Source organism: Coturnix japonica, chromosome 2, assembly GCF_054131305.1.
Source record: "Coturnix japonica strain WE chromosome 2, WE-NBRP24, whole genome shotgun sequence".
Lineage (NCBI taxonomy): Eukaryota > Metazoa > Chordata > Aves > Galliformes > Phasianidae > Coturnix > Coturnix japonica.
The window spans coordinates 65,440,696-65,458,854 of NC_140664.1; the positions used below are offsets into that span (position 1 = coordinate 65,440,696).

The 18,159-nt window shown below is 38.6% G+C and overlaps 1 protein-coding gene across 4 annotated transcripts in view; it reads left to right on the forward strand.

The window, feature by feature from the left end:
- The first annotated feature begins 6,728 nt into the window (after positions 1-6,728).
- Positions 6,729-18,159, forward strand: part of SLC9A3 (solute carrier family 9 member A3) — a 51,111-nt gene continuing 39,680 nt past the window's right edge. For 3 of the 4 annotated variants that reach the window (XM_085540070.1, XM_015854849.3, XM_085540069.1), the window contains exon 1: positions 6,887-7,355. In XM_085540070.1, coding sequence (XP_085396196.1) covers positions 7,160-7,355 — 196 coding nt within the window. In that variant the 5' untranslated portion in view covers positions 6,887-7,159. Of the gene's footprint in view, positions 7,356-18,159 lie in introns of all 4 variants that reach the window. The other variant, XM_015854848.3, reaches the window with a different exon arrangement.

The following is an 18,159-nucleotide window of genomic DNA, read 5'->3' on the forward strand; positions in this document are numbered from 1 at the left end:
GAAATGAAAATCTTTGTAGTCATCTTTGACTAGCAGCAGGTGTGGGAGGGTCTTAATACAAGATAGAAGAACTGTCATTGTGATTGGAGCTTAAATAAGGATGACTATTACAAGTGGCATTTTATAAAAATACATAAAATGATCAAATACGTTAGGTATCTGGTGCTATGTAAGAACTTATTTCCCTTTCACATTGCCTTTCCACTGCAGATTATGCAGACAGATTGCACATACATAACTTCTTTTGGATAGAGCCATCCTTGGCATGTATTATAGGTGAGGTTAATGTTTCCAGATGAAAGGTAATTCTTTCTTTTCACTCCTAGTAGATTAGCTGCTAATATAAACAAAGGGATTCATTAAATCTTCTGTAGTAAAAAGGACAAAACAGAAAAATCTCACAATTTACCTGAAATGCCTAGCATAATCAGTAAGACAGGCTAAAAATAGGGGATTTAGTTTAAAATGTTAACCAGTTACTGTCCTTAAATTCAATCTTGTCTTGAAATGAGTAATAAAAATTCCTCTGCCATCCTACTTCATGGCTAAATCTAATGGTCTTCATTTTGTTCTCTACAACTGGTATCAATATGCATAGGTTGAACTGGTATATAGCTATTCAGATCCAGTTTAGAGGTTTGTATTCATCACTGCTGTAAGATAATACTCTGCAACATCACTCAGTCCAGCCACGTTTGTCCATCTCTTTGCAATCATAAACTTGCTCAGCTCCACTCATTGCATTCAGAGAGAAACTGAGACAATGCCAAATGCTGAATCAAGTAGGTACATTTAAAAATTCACAATTCTGCACTCTTCCTGCATATACAACACATTTGAATAATTTTTACCAGATCATAGAATGCCATTCACAGAATTACTATTACATTAAATTTGCCAGTAGATACGTTGTTTGAATTATGGCATAAAAGAATAACCCAGAACTATATTTCTTTCAAAATCTTACCTATATATATTTATATAAGTGACATTAGTATAGAAACAGTGTATTTTCTTGAGGAAAGTAGGAAATGATAATAAAATGGTTGTTTACATTATAGCAGTAGGTTTTCAAAGTCTATTTGCTAGTTCTTCCCTACTTAGATTTGTTTTCCTTTATGAAAGCTCAGGATTTCACAGAAATTTTCTTCTTAATTTCATCTTAGCTTAAGCACATTTGTTTGTAAATGCTAATATAGCAAGTTGATTATAACTTCTGCTTCTGAAGTTAGTACTTAGGTAGCCCCAAAAGTAATGAATGCCTCCTGCTTGTTTCCATGGAAACTGCAACAGATACAAAAAGCACAATAATACCATTTGATATTTGGCCCAGAGAGTGGTGGTGAATGGAATTAAATCCAGCAGGTGTCTGGTCATGAGTGGTGTTCCCCAGGGGTCAGTGCTGGGGCCTGTCCTCTTCAGTATCTTTATTGATGACCTGGATGAGGACATTGAGTGCACCCTCAGTAAGTTTGCAGATGACACCAAGTTGGCTGGAAGTGTTGATCTGCCTGTGGGTAGCTAGGCCCTACGGAGGGATCTCAACAGGCTGGATAGCTGGGCCGAAGCCAATGGGATAAGGTTCAACAAGACCAAATGCCTGGTCCTGAACTCTGGCCACTGCAACCCTGGGCAACGCTACAGGCTTGGGGTGGAGTGGCTGGAAGACTGTGTAGAGGAAATGGACCTGGGGGTATTGATTGGTGCTTGGCATCCTGGCTTGCATTGGAAACAGTATTGCCAGCAGGAACAGAGAAGTGATTGTCCCCCTTTACTCAGCACTGGTGAGGCCACACCTTGAGTACTGTGTCCAGTTTTTGGCCCCTCATCGAGGTCCTGGAACGTGTTCAAAGAAGGGCAACAAAGCTGGTGAGGGGTCTGGAGCACAGGCCTTATGTGGCAAAACTGAGGGTGCTGGGATTGTTTGGTCTTGAGAAGAGGAGGCTCAGGGGTGACCTTATCACTCTCTATAACTACCTGAAGGGAGGATGTAGTGAACTGGGGGTTGGCCTCTTCTGTTGTGTAACTGGTGATAGGACTAGAGGGAATGGTTTCAAGCTGCGCCAGGGGAGACTTAGGCTGGACATTAGGAAATACTACTTCTCTGAAAGAGTGGTCAGGCAGTGGAATGGGCTGCCCAGGGAGGTGGTGGAGTTTAAGGAACATTTGGATGTTGTGTTGAGGGACATGGTTTAGTGAGAACTATTGGTGATCATTGGATGGTTGGACTGGGTGATCCTGTGGGTCTTTTCCAACCTTGGTGATTCTATGATTCTATGATAGAGCAAATTCTCAGCTACGAAGCAGTATGTTTCAATATAATCACTACCATTGGCTATGCATTTTTGTTAGTGGTGAACAAGACCCAGAATGCTGCACTTGAAAGAACTGGCACCAGAGGAGGTGACGCACTAACACAGTCACCACTGCTGGAATGCACCACTCACTGCCTCACTGTGATAGCATCCACTTTGGTATCCACAAATGTTCAGCAAGTGTTGATGAATGCCATTTGGGGCAATTATTTCCACATGGAAGAATTCAATTACACATCTTTGCTTCATATGGACTTCTGTGTTAGATGCCAATTTGTTAGACTGATCTACTGTTGCCATCTGTCACACAGCTCCAAAATGTAATGGAAGATTAGCAGATTAGTTCAAACTCTATTGCCATGCCATCAGCATCTGCCTCTGATGTAATGGGCAAACATAATAAATAGAGGAGGCATTAATTTCAGAGCACCCCTTGAGCAACCGAATTTTTCAATGTGTGCTTTCTAGAGAAAATTAATAACATTTTAAATACTTCGCTCTATCTCTTTATTTTTTATTCATTTTAAACTGAAATTATCTTTTACCTCAGCTTGAAAACAATACATAAGAACTTACTTGTACCACACATAGACCACACGAAGGGTGTTCAAGATAATACTATTTCTTTTTGCTAAGTGATTATTTCAAAATACTTCTAGAAGCAACTGTGCTGGAGATCTTCTTGTTACTAAAAATCACTCAAAGCTCAAAGAGAGTATAATAAGAACTCTTCCCTTTGCAGTCCTCTGAGAGAGTCAGGAAATATCAGCCATTGTGTGATTTGTTCTGTTTATTACAAACAGTACTCCAGGTAGGGCTTTTTTTTTTCTGATATAGAATGAAACCACAGGAAACAACAGATGCCATCTTCCTGGACTTCTACAAGGCCTTTAACGTGGTCCCTCACCACATCCTTCTGTCTAAAGAGGTATGGATTTGAAGGATGGACTGTTTGGTGGACTAAGGATTGGTTGGCTGGACACAGCCAAAGAGTTGTGATTAATGGTTCTGCATCAGAGTGAAGGCCGGTCACAAGCGGTGTCCCTCAGGTCTTGGTCTTGGGACCGGCACTCTTCAACATCTTCACAAATGACATAGACAATGGCATCGAGTGCACCAACAGCAAGTTTGCAGATGCCACAAGCTGAGTGGTGCAGTCAATACACTGGAAGAAAGGGAAGCCATCCAGAGGGACCAGATAAGAGAAGTGGGCCCATTAAAACCTAATAAGGTTCAATAACACCAAGTGCAGGGTGCTGCACATGGGCCAGGGCAGTTCCAGGTATTTTTACAGACTGGGGGAAGATCTCCTTGAGAGTAACCCTGCAGAGAAGGACTTGGGGTCCTGGTGGATGAGAAGCTGGACATGAGCCAGCAGTGTGTGCTTGCAGCCCAGAAGGCCAGCTGTATTCTGGGCCCCATTAAAAAAGGGGTGGCCAGCAGGGAGAGGGAGGTGATTGTCCCCCTCTACTCAGCTCTTGTGAGGCCCCATCTGGAGTACTGCCTCCAGGCCTGCAGCTCCCATTACAGGAAGGACATGGAGCTCAGCTCTTAGAATGGGTCCAGAGGTGGGCTACTAAGATGATCAGAAGGCTGGAGCACCTCTCTTACTAGGAGAGGTTGAGGGAACTGGGCTTGTTTATCTTGGAGAGAAGAAAAGGCTCCGGGGAGACCTCATTGCTGCCTTCCAATACTTGAAGGGAGCGTATAAACAAGAGGGGGAATGACTGTTTACGAGAGTGGATAGTGATAGGACAAGGGGGAATGGATTTAAACTGAGACAGGGGAGGTTTAGGTTAAATATTAGGTGGAAGGTTTTAACACAGAGGCTGGTGTCACACCAGAACAGGCTGCCCAAGGAGGCTGTGGATGCCCCATCCCTGGAGGCATTCAAGGCCAGGCTGGATGTGGCTCTGGTCAGCCTAGTCTAGTGGTTGGTGATGCTGCCCATGGCAGGGGGGTTGAAACTTGATGATCATTGTGGTCCTTCTCAACCCAGGCCATTCTGTGATTCTATGATTCTATGAAACTGCTTAAGGGATTTCACACAGAAACTTAAAAAAAAAAAAAAAAAAAAAGGAATCTGTGAACAAATAAGTAAATGTAAAGTATACATTCTCACATAGGTATACATATGGACTGTTGTTTTAGCATTTATTCAAGTACCTACAGATGATCCATAATTACTGGTTCCTTTCTCTGTGTGCTCTGTATTACTCTAACATTCTAATGAATTGCACAATAATTCTGATATACACAGCAATTTGATATCCAAACATCTAGAAAATATCCTGGAGGCATTGGATGATAGGACAAATTTCACAATTACACTTTGAATCATGAGCTTATTGCTAAAAAAATACAATGTTTGTGTTTTAACTGTGTTGTAGACAATGTTTTGTAAAGATTTTATAGCAAGCAAAATTATGTACTTCTGTGATAGTTTAGACTAAAGGTTTTCAAGGATTATTACAAATTGTAAAAATACCACTGGGTATTATACTGGCAACTGATGAGCAGATGAACACTACCTTGTCTGTGTGAAGACAGTATTTCCATAATTTTTCCTGTTTGCTACTACTGTTTTATCTCCACCAGGATTATCAGAACCCTGATTTAACTTAGTTACTGAGCCACCACTACTGTCATGAACTGTCCATTACCTAAGGGCAATGATGACATGATTTTGGCTGCAGCTGTTTCAAGTGAAATGTCAGGGGTTTTTTTTGGTTTTTTTTTTGGTTTTTTTAAATAAACTGTGGAAAAGATTTTCATTTATTTATTTATTTATTTATTTATTTTCAATAATAAGGATTGTTTCTAAACCATTTCTTATTTTGTGGGACTAGATTTGGGAAGAATTACATTTATAAGATGGAACACTACAGCATTTGTACATTTGTGCTGCGCTGCTGCTAGAATTATGTGATTAACTGTAGTATGGTAGAATGTGGAATACACTGAGATAATAAAAGCAGTGTTGACAGATTGTTCATTGTTCATTGTTCTTCTAATATCAACCACTAGAATTTGCATTAACAATTAGGAACTACTACTATCCACAGGTCTCAGCAACAGTTATAGACTTACATACTTCCAATTCTAGTTCTGTTTCTACAATGGCAGTGCATCAGGGCCCTTTGTAGAACCTTTGAGAAAACATGGGCCCAGATTCTAAAGGGCATTTGGGTATCTAACTGATACTTAGAAAAATAAAAACAATACAGGTAGGATTTTAGTTGTTAGATATGGAATTATTCTTCAGGTCTTTGACTATAATATATCCTAAATGTAAAGAAAATATTTTACTGTCAGCCATGCTTCCTAAATATATTGCATATTCTAGCTTCAGATTGTTTCCCAGGCTAAAAAAAAATCCTACATGATTTCCTTTCTTTTAAGTAATGAAGAAGCAAGGTAAGAGAAACAGTAATACGCTTCATTGTTTGAAGAGGGCCCAATGCACTGCTTTGGAGTAATAATAAGCAAATCTTCAGTGCATTAATATATAAAATCTTCATTCCTTGACTTCCCTGGCTAAATTAGATTATGTAATAGTGAAAGACCCCCTTTGTAACAATGACATCCCATGCAAATTGTTTTAGATTTACCAGTTAATTGATTTATAGAGGGCTTTATAATAACTCATTTGAATTTCCAAAAAGTACATAACTTTTCTCTCAAATGTTTCAAATAATCAAAGTTATTTCTTTCATTTCTGAGCATTTTAAAGGAGACCTTATCCTGTTCTTTTGTGATCTCTTGACCAAACTTTTTGTTACGTAAGTGAAACAGATAATCTTTTTCCTGAATAGGTAACTTGAGTTGTGGACAGCATGTAGCAGTTGGAATGCTTCAAAGCATGGAACAGAGGGTAGAGATGTTGCTGCAGTGTGTAGAAAGGTGCAGTTTGCTGAGACCATGCTGCTTCGCTGTCTTGACTTTGGGGAAAGGCAGCAAGCTTCTAAAATATTTCATGTGGTAACAAATAAAAAAGGAACAGGAAAAGAAGACAAAGAGTAGTTTAATACAGCACTCCTCATCAAAGAGCTGCAAGCAAATCTAAACAGAAAGTCAAACCTTTCTTGCTGGTGTAATTTCCTCGAGCACTGCTGGCAGAGGTGCTCCCTGGTGGACAGAAGTGAAAGCTCAGCCAACCAGATCCGAACGCGATTTGAAGCTGAAGAGCAGAAAAAAAACGCACTCCCTTCGTCAGTACTATAGTACTGGGTCTGACCCGTTTGCCTCAAACGCACCCGGACGAATTTCCTCATCCAACTCCGACTTGAGCATGGATCCTGGGCTCCGCCTGGGACGTGCGTGCGGAAGCACCCCAGCCTTGGCCCCTAGCACCAAGAGCATAAGGTCACTTCTTTCCAACCCCCATGTGTTCGGAGCCGAGCCGGGACGGTTGGCACAACCCACAACCTTCTGTTGCCGCCTCGGCGGAACTCTTTGCTGATCCCGAAAGGTGCTCAGCTAGGGGCAGCACCGCTGGCTCCGCAGTCACAAAAGCTCCGCCTCCGACCGATCTGGAACAGCTAGATAAAGGCAGGTGCGGGAAAGCGGCAGGAACTCAGCTCGCAGCATCTGCTTATGTTCAGAGTCCCTGACCCTTTCTTGATCACAGCTTGCAGAGAAGCACCTGGGTCGGCCCGTGCAGCCGTGCCGACGGTTCCGGGACAGGACCCACTCTGCTGCCTGCAGAACTCACCGCTGCCCCCAGTTCCACAGTCTCTACGATAGCGTCTCTGCGAGGAGACGAGGACCTCTCCCCCAAGGACCTCCGAAGAGGAGGGATTTCTCCGGGAAGGGGAAACAGGCTTCTGTTGTGTGACTTGGAGATGAGACAGGTCTCTAGAATGGGGTTCCTCCTGGGACTGATGGATCTCCCAGCAGCGCTAGGACAGAGAAGCTCGGGAAGCCATACAAATAACAGCCATCCTCAGAGCTTTGAGATCGTCTCTTTCAAATGGGATCATGTAAAGGACCCTTATGTCATTACACTCTGGATACTTGTGGCCAGCTTGGCCAAAATTGGTGAGTCCCGAGTTATATATTATGTCCTCTTCCTTCCCCTTCCTTTTTTTCCCTTCTCACATCCAGCATAAATGAAGAGAGCTTATCAGAAGTCCACTGACCCGTTTTCAGGGGTTCTACTGTACTCTGTCCTGATTTCATAATACTGCCTTACATAGCGCTTAGCAGTGTGATTTTCACCTGCCTGAGGGAGTTAAGTAGTTCATTTTCAACACCTAGGACTAGCTTTTGTATCCGACTCCTTACATATACAAGGCATTTCTTGAAGCCCTTCATTACAGTTGTTCTCAGGAAAAACTTTTTACAGACTTGAAACAAAGATTAAGCCTTATTGCTGATAGAGTGCCCATTCCAACTGACAATACACTGTCCTTTTAAATATAACTGATAGATTTATTAGCTACCATCAACACAAACACAATAAAACCAATTTATGAACTTAGCAATCTCTGCTTTGCAAAGCATGGTTGAATTAGGGAAAGAAAATAAGAAAAAATATTTTACAGGGAAGGGTAACATTTTCAGATCATTTGTTGCAGCTGAAAATTCACAAACTTCAGAGCACACAGAATTTTCTTTAAGAAAAGAGAACTAATGAAACACAATTACTTAATCTAAGTTGAATGCAGTATGTGTAAATACATATGAATACTCTAGTTCTTGTTTTCTGAACCTTGTAACACCTCCAAAAGCAATCTTTGTTGAACTAGAAAAGTGCCTGCTTATTTGGAATGTATGTTATTTCCATGATGCTATTATTTTCTATTAGAACTGTAGTATCATAGAATATCTGGTATTGAAAGCAATCCACAAGGATTATCATGCCCAGCTCCTGGCTCCACACAGGACTATCTAAAATTTAAACCCTACATCTGAGAGTATTGCACAAAACATTTCTTGAACTTCAGAAGGCTTGGTGTCATAAGCACTCCTCTGGGTAGCCTGTTCCAGTGCCCAATTAGTTGCTTATGAATATCCTTTTTCTACTATCCAGTCTGAATTTTACCTGAATCAGTTTGATGCCATTCCACTGGATACTTTTAACTTTTGGATCTAAAATGAGAACACTGTCAGTTTGGCTGATACCATGTCATTTTCAATTTGATTGCGCGACCAGCTAAAAATCATACTAATATCCTACATTTGTACTGATAATACTGATTTGTGATGCCAGTATCTTACACCATGGGTTTTGCACGTTACACCAAATGAAAGGTCTAAACAGACAGATCATGCATACAGTTGTACATAAGCTAAATGCACTAAGGGTGAGCAGAAAGTACTGCCTCCACATTCAAATAAATCCAAATGATACTTTTCTAAAAGGGAGGAGACTGGTTATGCAAAGGTTATATTGTTAAGTGGTTTTCAGCAGTGTCTAAACTTAGATGCTTGCTCATGGAACCATAAGCTAAATATTGTCAACGAAATCAGTGTTGAACTGCAAGTATTTCAGATGGTAGCTGCATTATCTAGAGTATATATAAAAAATGCAGTTTTGATTTAATTGACTTATATTGATGAGTTATATAGAGTAGAAAACTGGAGAAACAAGATATGGTGAAAAAAAGAAGTGACAATGTTGAGCCTCTGTAAATTTATGCTTACTAATTTTAATAAATAGACTGCTTGTCTGAACCTTCTTTTTGACATTCTTTTCTAAGTAAGTATTAACTTTCTGTGTTATTAAGACTTTGTTTTCCATATGTACCAGCGTTATTCAGAATATTAGTGGTAACAACCATATCTGTGCTGTGGCAGAAACTCAGTGCAGATCACAGGTCTTGTCCTATATTCAAAATGCCAAGGCTTGAAATAAGATTGTCTTGAATTAAGATGAGACATTTTACTGTGAACTATGTAGTATATCTACAGATATTTTATTTTTGGAGTTTGGAAGCTGAATACCACTGTTCGATTCTAAAATTATTTGCACTTATTTCATAGCTGCACAGAGCACATCACTTACTAGTAAGAAGAGAGTGTCTATCATCAATTCCATCATTTCCTAAGCTCTCAAACTTCAGACTCCTCTCACATTTATAATTGCAATCTTGAACTGTCCTGTATGTTGTCTCTTAAGAAGCAATGGATAGCTGCAGAGGAATATATGTTCCCAATGATTATTTTGTTCTGGATTTTTTAGAGAGGGGGGCAGAGTGATTTTTATACATGCAAGATCACCTCTAAGTATTGGCACAAAACTGTGGAATAAGAGTTTTCAGACAGCTGGCTTTCATGAACTATAAGATACTCAGTCTGTGTCTAATATTGATGCATTTGATGCATCTCAGTCTACTGTTTCACATTTCATAAGTGATTTGACGTGACGCTCTTTATTTGAAGTCTTCCAGCTCTTTATTCTAAGGTTCACAGTGTTCCATCTAATTATCTTTATTTCCTCTTTTGATATGCTTTCTTATCACTACACGAGTATCCTTATGGGATTAGGCTAATAAACTACTCATAAGTGTAAAGCTAAGCCTTAAAAACATCTTATCTGTGTGAAGAAAGTACATCAGGTACATCTGAGAACCCTCCTGGTAGACTTCTTCCGCTAGGTGTCGACTTTCTGGTACCTCAGTTGTTCAAACTGAACAAGTAATTCTGATTAAAAAACAAAACAAAACAAAAATAACCCAAAAAAACACACACACACAAAAACAAAAACAGAACAAAACCATGAACACATACATACATGCTTGTTATTTACAGTTAGACTATGTCACTAAGTAAGTTCACCTTGCCATGCACTCCCTATTTCTTTATATGCCTTTAATGGGTCACAACTTGAAAACAATCATTTAATAAATATACATATAGAATGTACAAACAGTGGGAGCAAAGTCTGTTGTAGAAAAAGCCAAAAGTAGGTGGGAGAAAAAGAGCTCTGGAAGTAGGCAGAAGACAAGGAATAATAAGCTTAGGAGATAAAATCACAGAATCACACAATCACAGAATTGTAGGGCTTGGAAGGAGCCTATGGAGATCATAAAGTACAACTCCCCTGACATAGCAGGTTCCCTACACCAGGTTGCAGAGAAGTGTCCAAACAGGTCTTAAGTATCTCCAGAGAAGGAGACTTTGCAACTTCTCTGGGCAGCTTTTTCCAGTGCTTTGTCACTTTCATAGTAAAGAAGTTCTTCCTTGTGTTTGTATGGAACTTCCCTTGCTCCAGTTTCTGCCCATTGCCCCTTGTTCCATTGTTGCATGCCACTGAAAACCTGTCCCTATCAACTTGACTCCTGCACTTTAGATTATAAACAATGATGAGATGCCTTTCAGCCTTCTCCAGGTTGAAGAGACCCGGGTCTCTCAGCCTTTCCTCATATGTGAGATGCTCCAGGCCATCATCCTTGTGATCCTCTTCTGGACTCTGTTTAGAAGATCTCTGTCTTCTTTGAACTTGTAGAGCCCAGAATTGGACACAGTATTCAAGTTTCATCTAAGAACATTGTATACAAGTCCAGTTAGTTGTTTTTTTCTTTCTTTTTCTTCTTTTTCTTCTTCTTTTTTTCTTTTTTTTTTCTTTTCTGAGAATGTATCTTAAAACATAGCTATTGTTCAAAAAACAAAAACAAACAAAACAAAACCAACCAACAAACAAACAAAAAACAGGGGTAGTATGTTTTTTACCTGAAGATACCCACTGCATGCTGCTTTATATGTGCTGCTCTTGTTCAAAATCCCAGGATGCAGAGAGTGTTTTTATATTTTCATTAACATGTGGGTAACTTGTAAGATTTTTATATGTGTTTTACATCTTGTTGACTACCTTAATGTTTCCTCAAACAACAGCTAATTGCTTTGCACTAAAAAAACTACAAAGCACTTTTTTGTTGTTGTTGGTCTGTTTGTTTTTGTAGTGACAATGTAATCAGTGACAATGAGGCTCATTACTGGTCTGAGTAACATTTACTGCCTTATTTTTGCTACCTAGACTACTGACCTTACAATTTACAGATTTAATCATTACAGGCCTGCACAAGGTAAATTATCTCAGTAAGGCCAGCTTAAGCTCATTGCTACTGTTAAAATACCATTTTTCTTCATCACTCTGTCCCATGTCTACACAAATAGCAGTACCCTTCTGAGAGATAAAGTGGCCTTACAATGACATCTGCCAACTTCTTCATTACTCTTGGGTGAATTCCATCAGCATGCATGGCCTTGGGTATGTTCAGTTTGCTTAAGTACTCTCTGGCATGATCCTTTTCCACCAACAGTATATCTTATTTGCTCCATATTATCTCTCAGATCTTTGGAACCTGGGATTCCTGAAGGCCGGTCTTGCTAGTAAGAACTGAGGCAAAGAAGGCATTCAGCACGTCAGCTTTTTCCCTGTCCTCTGTAACCACAACCCTCATCTTATTCAGTGGGCTTATGTTTTCTCTAGTCTTCTTTCTGTCACTGGTTTATTTACAGAAGCCCTTCTTGTTGCCTTTAACATCTGTGGCCAGATTCAATTCCATCTGGGCTTCAGTTTTCCTAACTTCATCACTGTATTCTTCAACATGTGTATGTCTCACAGGTTACCTGTCCTTATTTCCACCCTCCGTTTACATTTTTCTTGTGTTCAGCTTTTGTTTTGCTGATTCATACAGGTCTCCTGACATTTGTGCCTGTCTTTCTCTTTGCTGGAATAACTTTCTTCTGAGTTTAGAGGAGATCCTTGGATACTAATCATATTTCTTCCATTTCTCTTCACTCCAGAACATCCCATGAGACTCTTCTAAGCAAATCCTTTAACAGTGCTCTTCGTACTCTCCTCAAGCCTGGGATTATGAATTTGTTTCTCACAGTCCTTTTTCCCCAAGGTATCCTGAACTCTGCCATCTCACAGTCACTGTAACAAAGGATGCCTTTGACCTTTATATTCCCCAAAAGCCCCTTGTTAAAGACCCAGCAGAACAACTCTCATTGGATTTTGTGTCACTTGGAGAAGGAAGCTACTATTCAAAGCACTCTAGAAACCTTCTGTATTGCTTGTGTCTTGGGGTAGCTGTCTCTCACATTCCATTCACACTTTATATTTTAGTTTGTTTTCTTCTACTCATATAGCCTCCTGGATTTGCTCAGTGTGGATCAGATAAGGAAGTGTAAGAAATGGCAGGAGAGTATGTGACTGTGAAAAGGAATGAGGAAGAATGGTACGTAACCTCTGCAGTATCTGCAAGTCAAACTTTTGCCATCTGTTTTTGTCAGTGTAGTTTATTCTGAGTCTAAGAATGTCACAGAGCCCTCAAATGCTGTTTCGCAGCCTTGTTGGGTCCATCAGTTCTGAAGAACCCAAGATAAAATGAGCTGTGAAGTGCACTGTGTTTTTAAGCTTACAGGGTTCCCACTGTGTATCAGTAGAGATGTTACAATCAGTTTATTTTACTGAAATACAGTCAGCAAACTACCCTGACTTCAAGATGTCAAGATTATTTCACGTGGAAGTAAACAATGTATTGACCTGGAATATAGGGATTCTTTGAAAAGTAAAACAAAAAGTCAGTGAATGAAGTCTTTATGGGGTTTATTTTCATCATGTTTTAGTTTTCCTTTTTTTCTCTAGACTTTAAAAGTGATCTGAGATGCTCAGAAATGACTCCAGTTTCTGTATGCCTAGGACACTTCATATTGTCTCTCTTATCTGAGAAAGGAGTATGTTAACACCAGCACTCCTGAGGAGAATGTTAAGCATGTTGGGATGGGCTAGGAAAGAAACAGGGAAATGCATATGTAACAATCCTCCTATTTTTGACTCTTCAAGCAAAATTTTATTTCTTTAAAGAAACCAGTACCTTTCCCTCCAAAGCAAACAAAATTTCATTTGACTCCAAATTTCTCCTGACATTTTAGGAGTAATAAAAAGTGTCGGCTACTTAGAGAAACTCATTTATGGTATTGTTTTAATTACAGTAAAAATGTGAGAATAGATCTTATGTTGGCAATTCTCTGTGTCCATCTCTTGTACGTACTATTTTTAAGAAGACATGTTGAAGACTGATTACTAGAACTTTATTGAAAGTATTTAAATGAAAATGGAGTGAGAGAATTGGATGGTGAAGGTATTACTGGACCATGCGGTACAAGCACAAATTCTGTCATAATTACAGTGTTCTTTAAAAACTGTTTTCATTAGCAAGTGACGAGAAATTATTTCACACTGTGACTAGGAAGACTGGACATGTCTGCCTTCCCGTGTATCCTGATAAGGATAGCAAGGAAAAATATATATTTGCACTGAATTTAGTGCTTTATTGTGATCTCAGAGGAAACTGGAATGGGTTGGCATCCTTATAAAGGAAGTGAATGCATTTCCTTTCTGGATATATCTTTTCATTAGCTAACTTAAAGTAGCAAAGCAATTACACAAAAATGCTATATATCTATGCTGGTGAAAGTGTTACATAACTGAGGCACCTTCATTTTAATCAGATACTCTGCTTTCTCTTGTCAAGTTCTGTCTAGAATATCTTTTAGTAAGAAATGTTAAGCATTGTAAAATCACTTCTGTGATGCACAACATCTTTTGAGACATCATTTTAGGCAGCTGAAAATAACATTTTCATCATGGAAAATGTTATTTTCAAGTCCTAGGAACAATTGCATGCACCATTTCTTTATTAAATTTACAATTTATAAATGGATATTTTCTCCACATTTTGTTTCTGTTCTGTTCTTGTATCTTATTCATCCTTTTCCTGTCTTTCCTGCCTACCTGAAACATACATCCTGTTTTCTCCTCCCCCCCTCCACTCTCCAAGTCTTGTGAGTCTCAAGTCTGAATTATTTAGAGTAAGGAAGAAGATATCAGGACAGTATAATTTGACAAGATTCAGATTACATCCCCTGACGAATAGGAAATGTGCAGTGACAACTCGTATGAACTACATAAGAAAAAATCTCATTTAAAGAATGATCCTGAACTGAAAACAGTTCAGGCATGCATACCAAAGAAAGGATCTCTGCCGTCAATTATTTTCAAGCACCTGTGCACAAACTACTCTGCATTCTCTGCGGAACAATGGAATCCTTTTAATACTGTAGTCAGGTTTGTTGAACATTGATTTACTGTCTTTAGAGCTGAAGTCACTTATTACTAAGAGTAGCCTACCAAACCCCAAAGTGACTGTAAATCTATCATTTGGTAATGCAGCAGCAGACCACTGGCAGGTAAGTAGTTAAGTGCAAGCAACAAACCCTTTTAGATATATGAAAGTTCTCCAAGTGAAAGTTTTTGTGAGGTCCACTTTGTTAATGTGAAATTTTTGTGTATCAGAGATTCTTAATAAGAACGCTGATTTGTGGTTTATAATTACTGGTTTGTTTATTTGGTGTGGCAGTAAAAAGGTGGTATTTCCAGTTGTTTTGACTTATACCACCAGAAGTCTATCAGACATTAATAAGTTTCACAACCAGTTTCCTTTGTGTTTTGAATTCAAATACAACACTTCTTTTCCTCCTATTTTAATTAGTCTATTTTAAGTACTCTGAAGTAATGAACTAATTGATAACTGCATTATTCTGTACCTTCTGTTTGGCAAAACAGCAAAATTCCAGGGCAGAATGCTCTGTGTCTAGAATGCTCCTTATTTCTCATCTATTTCTTTTCTGAATATTCTTTTTACACTTCCAGCAGACTGCCTGTAATTTTTCTCATTTCTCTGAAGTAGTTCAGTTAAATTCATATCTCAAAGTACTAAGGACTCTAATTATTCTTTACCTCGTTAAGAAGTGACACCCACTTAGATTCACTGACTGTTAAAGGTCTCTGTAAACTGCTGATCATTCTTGTTGTAATAATTTGATTCCACTTGTAAAATAGCTTACAGAGTATGAAAAGAGTGACTTGATACCCAGTTGGCTGCTATGTAAAGCACTGTGAAGTCATAAATACTGAAACTACCTACAGGCTGACAAGGAAGAGTCGAGATGGAATGCAAGACCTCAAGTGGAAACACTTTTAATTAAAGCACGAATATTTAATGTTTCATTGTGGAAGAAAAAGAAAATGCAAAGCTGTTCTGAAAGTGCTATGGGAAGGTGGGGTTTTTAAGCAGGTGGTTCCAGGAGTTTTCTTCTTCCAGTGACTGAAAATAGTAGTTTCTTCTTCCAAGAACTGAAAAGAGAAGAAACCATTCTGGATTCATTAGTATGTGATATCTGAGTTCTTCAGCTGCTATCTATTGAAAAACAAAACAAACAAATGAATGAACAAACAACAACAAAAACACTAGTCCTTTTGTCAATCTCTAATTTTAAAAAAGCTGTAGTCAAACTTCAAGAAAGAAAATCTCCAACCAGATTTTGTACTGATTTTCAAAAGCATTTCATTATGATTCGATCTTCAAAAATTACCAGTTTTAAAAAATGAAAAGTGGAAGTATTATTGGTCAGTTTTCTTCTAAAATTGGAGCTTGGAGTAAAATATTAAATATTTGGAAACTTCTAACAGTTTTGAACTAATAAGATTTTTTAATGGAAATCTCCCAAGTGTAAACAAGTGGGGGGACTTGTCCAAACACAAAACTGATTCTATGTTAACTATTTTGTCATAGTTAAAATATTCTGACTCCTTGAATATTTTTTTTATTGTTTTAGTGTTATGATGATATTCAGAAATGAGAGGTGTCATAACATGGAATAACTCTAGGTTAATGTACTAACAATTGTATTGGAGCTATAGTTGTTATGGGATTGTATAACACACCTAACAACTAAGTATTGTTCCAGTTTGGAGTTACTAAAATCCTCATATTCCTCTGAGATATTAGTATTGGTTTAGTATGTGAATGTAGATCTTCAAGCCTTGACATTTTAGGCATATTCAACTTTACTTAACCAGTCTGAATGGTAGTTCTGTTCTGATGCATAGCCTAGAGGCTCTCTGGAAAAGAGGACAATATATGGTGGCCATACAATTCTTGATGGCTATGCCATTATATCTAAAAGGAAGGAATGATGAGATGTCAGCATAAAGTTTAGCTTTCCTTTAACCTGGGTGCTTTCTCATTAGAATGACTTCAATTTTCTTTTACTGATTTATGTGAGCTGCATCACTCTCTTCTCTGCCCTTCTCTTAACTGATATAACGCTTTAATCCATTATTTCAGACAACTTAAATCATTATCCAGAATGAACTGATACTCCAGAAAATAGTATTACTTGACACGTATGTGTGGTAAGATAGGTTAACTGGTAGTAGCCTCCTGATTCTGCAGCAACCTATGTAAACTCAGAGGTAGTGGATAGAATCAGGAATACTAACTATTCCTTATTTCCTGCAGAAGAGGATAATAGATTTTCTTTCTGTGGATTTCTCTCCCACCCACAACTGCATACAGAACTGTACACTTTTGTAGTTCTCTGTACAATGTTGGTATTTTTTCTTTTTTTTTATTATTTAACTTGCAGAACTGGTGCTATGTAATTGTATCTCAGTTTCCCAGTTTCTAACAGGATTTTCCCAAGAAGAGTCTCTCATTGTTCCCTTCATGAAACAACAATGATAACAAAACAAAAATCAAAACAAGAGCAGTGTTATGTAGGTGGCTATTCTGTAAATACAGTGCATTTTTTCGTTACAGAAAGGAACAGGAAATTTCTGAGTCTATGACAGTTATGATCTCTCCTAGCAACTCCTTATATGATGTTTCATTCCTAAGTTCCTTTCACTGCACAGTTAACTATGTAAGCTCTAACTCTGGCTATGAGCAACACTTCTGCTGTTGAACTGTTAGTATTGTCAAGGTATGTTATTTGGAGTGCATGGCAACTGTCTTTTTAGTTATCTGTTTAGATCATGGGCGACCATTAGTAGAAGTCAGTGCTTTCATTTTCTAAGTAGAAATATTGCCTAAATATTTTGTTTACTTTAGTGTATTTCTATAACACTAGCTACTGTAGATGTCATGTGGAAAAGCAATGATATATGTATTTATAAACAAATAATAGATTTAAGTTATATGCACAATCTTTCTAGCGTAAAAAGCTGAGTAATATGGTCTACATTTAAAATAAAAGAGTTTGTGTTGATCAGCACATCGATCTGTTTTGGAAAGTAATGGGATAGGATGTACTGTGGGAGAAATAGCAGGATAGAAGCTGCAAATGGGAGCGTCACTATGTATGCTGAATAAAACAATGGTATAATTCAGTTGTGGGGAGAAGAGGGAGGAAGTTGTGCTGCCATCCAGAAGGATGTTGACAGGCTGAAGAAATGAACTAACAGGAACCACATTGTCAGTGTTTACAGGCTGATTTGGCCCAGTTCTGTGACTAGTGGGGAAGAGGGTCCAGTAGATCTGCACCCCAGAAAGGGATAAGGGAAAAGGATTGAGAGATGGGCATAAAGCAGAACAGCAGCAATGGTCTGAGGAGAAACAAACTAACTTACTAAGTAAGATATCAGAATGCAAGATAACACACTATAATACAACGTAATACAATATAATTTGAACTGGAGCTAATTAATCAAATAAAATGGGAGAGAGTCCGAAAACTGAAGGCCTTACTCTAATGCTGAGATGAGACATGCATCTGGGGTGAGAAGAAGGGATGCGAGCGAGGTCCTGTGACTTTGCCAGAGATTTTACTTCCTCTCTGAATGCAAAGACCTCTGGGGTGTGTAGTTCCTCTTTTATTCTGGGACAGCTACCTGGAACTGAAACATTAACTCTTTAACTTGCAATGCACTACATGATGTTCTGATGTGGAATGCTAGTAACCGAAAATCTTAAAACCATGACATTCCACCAGAGAGAACTGCAAACAACCCCAGGCACCAGTACATTGTGGGATTGACCCAGCTATA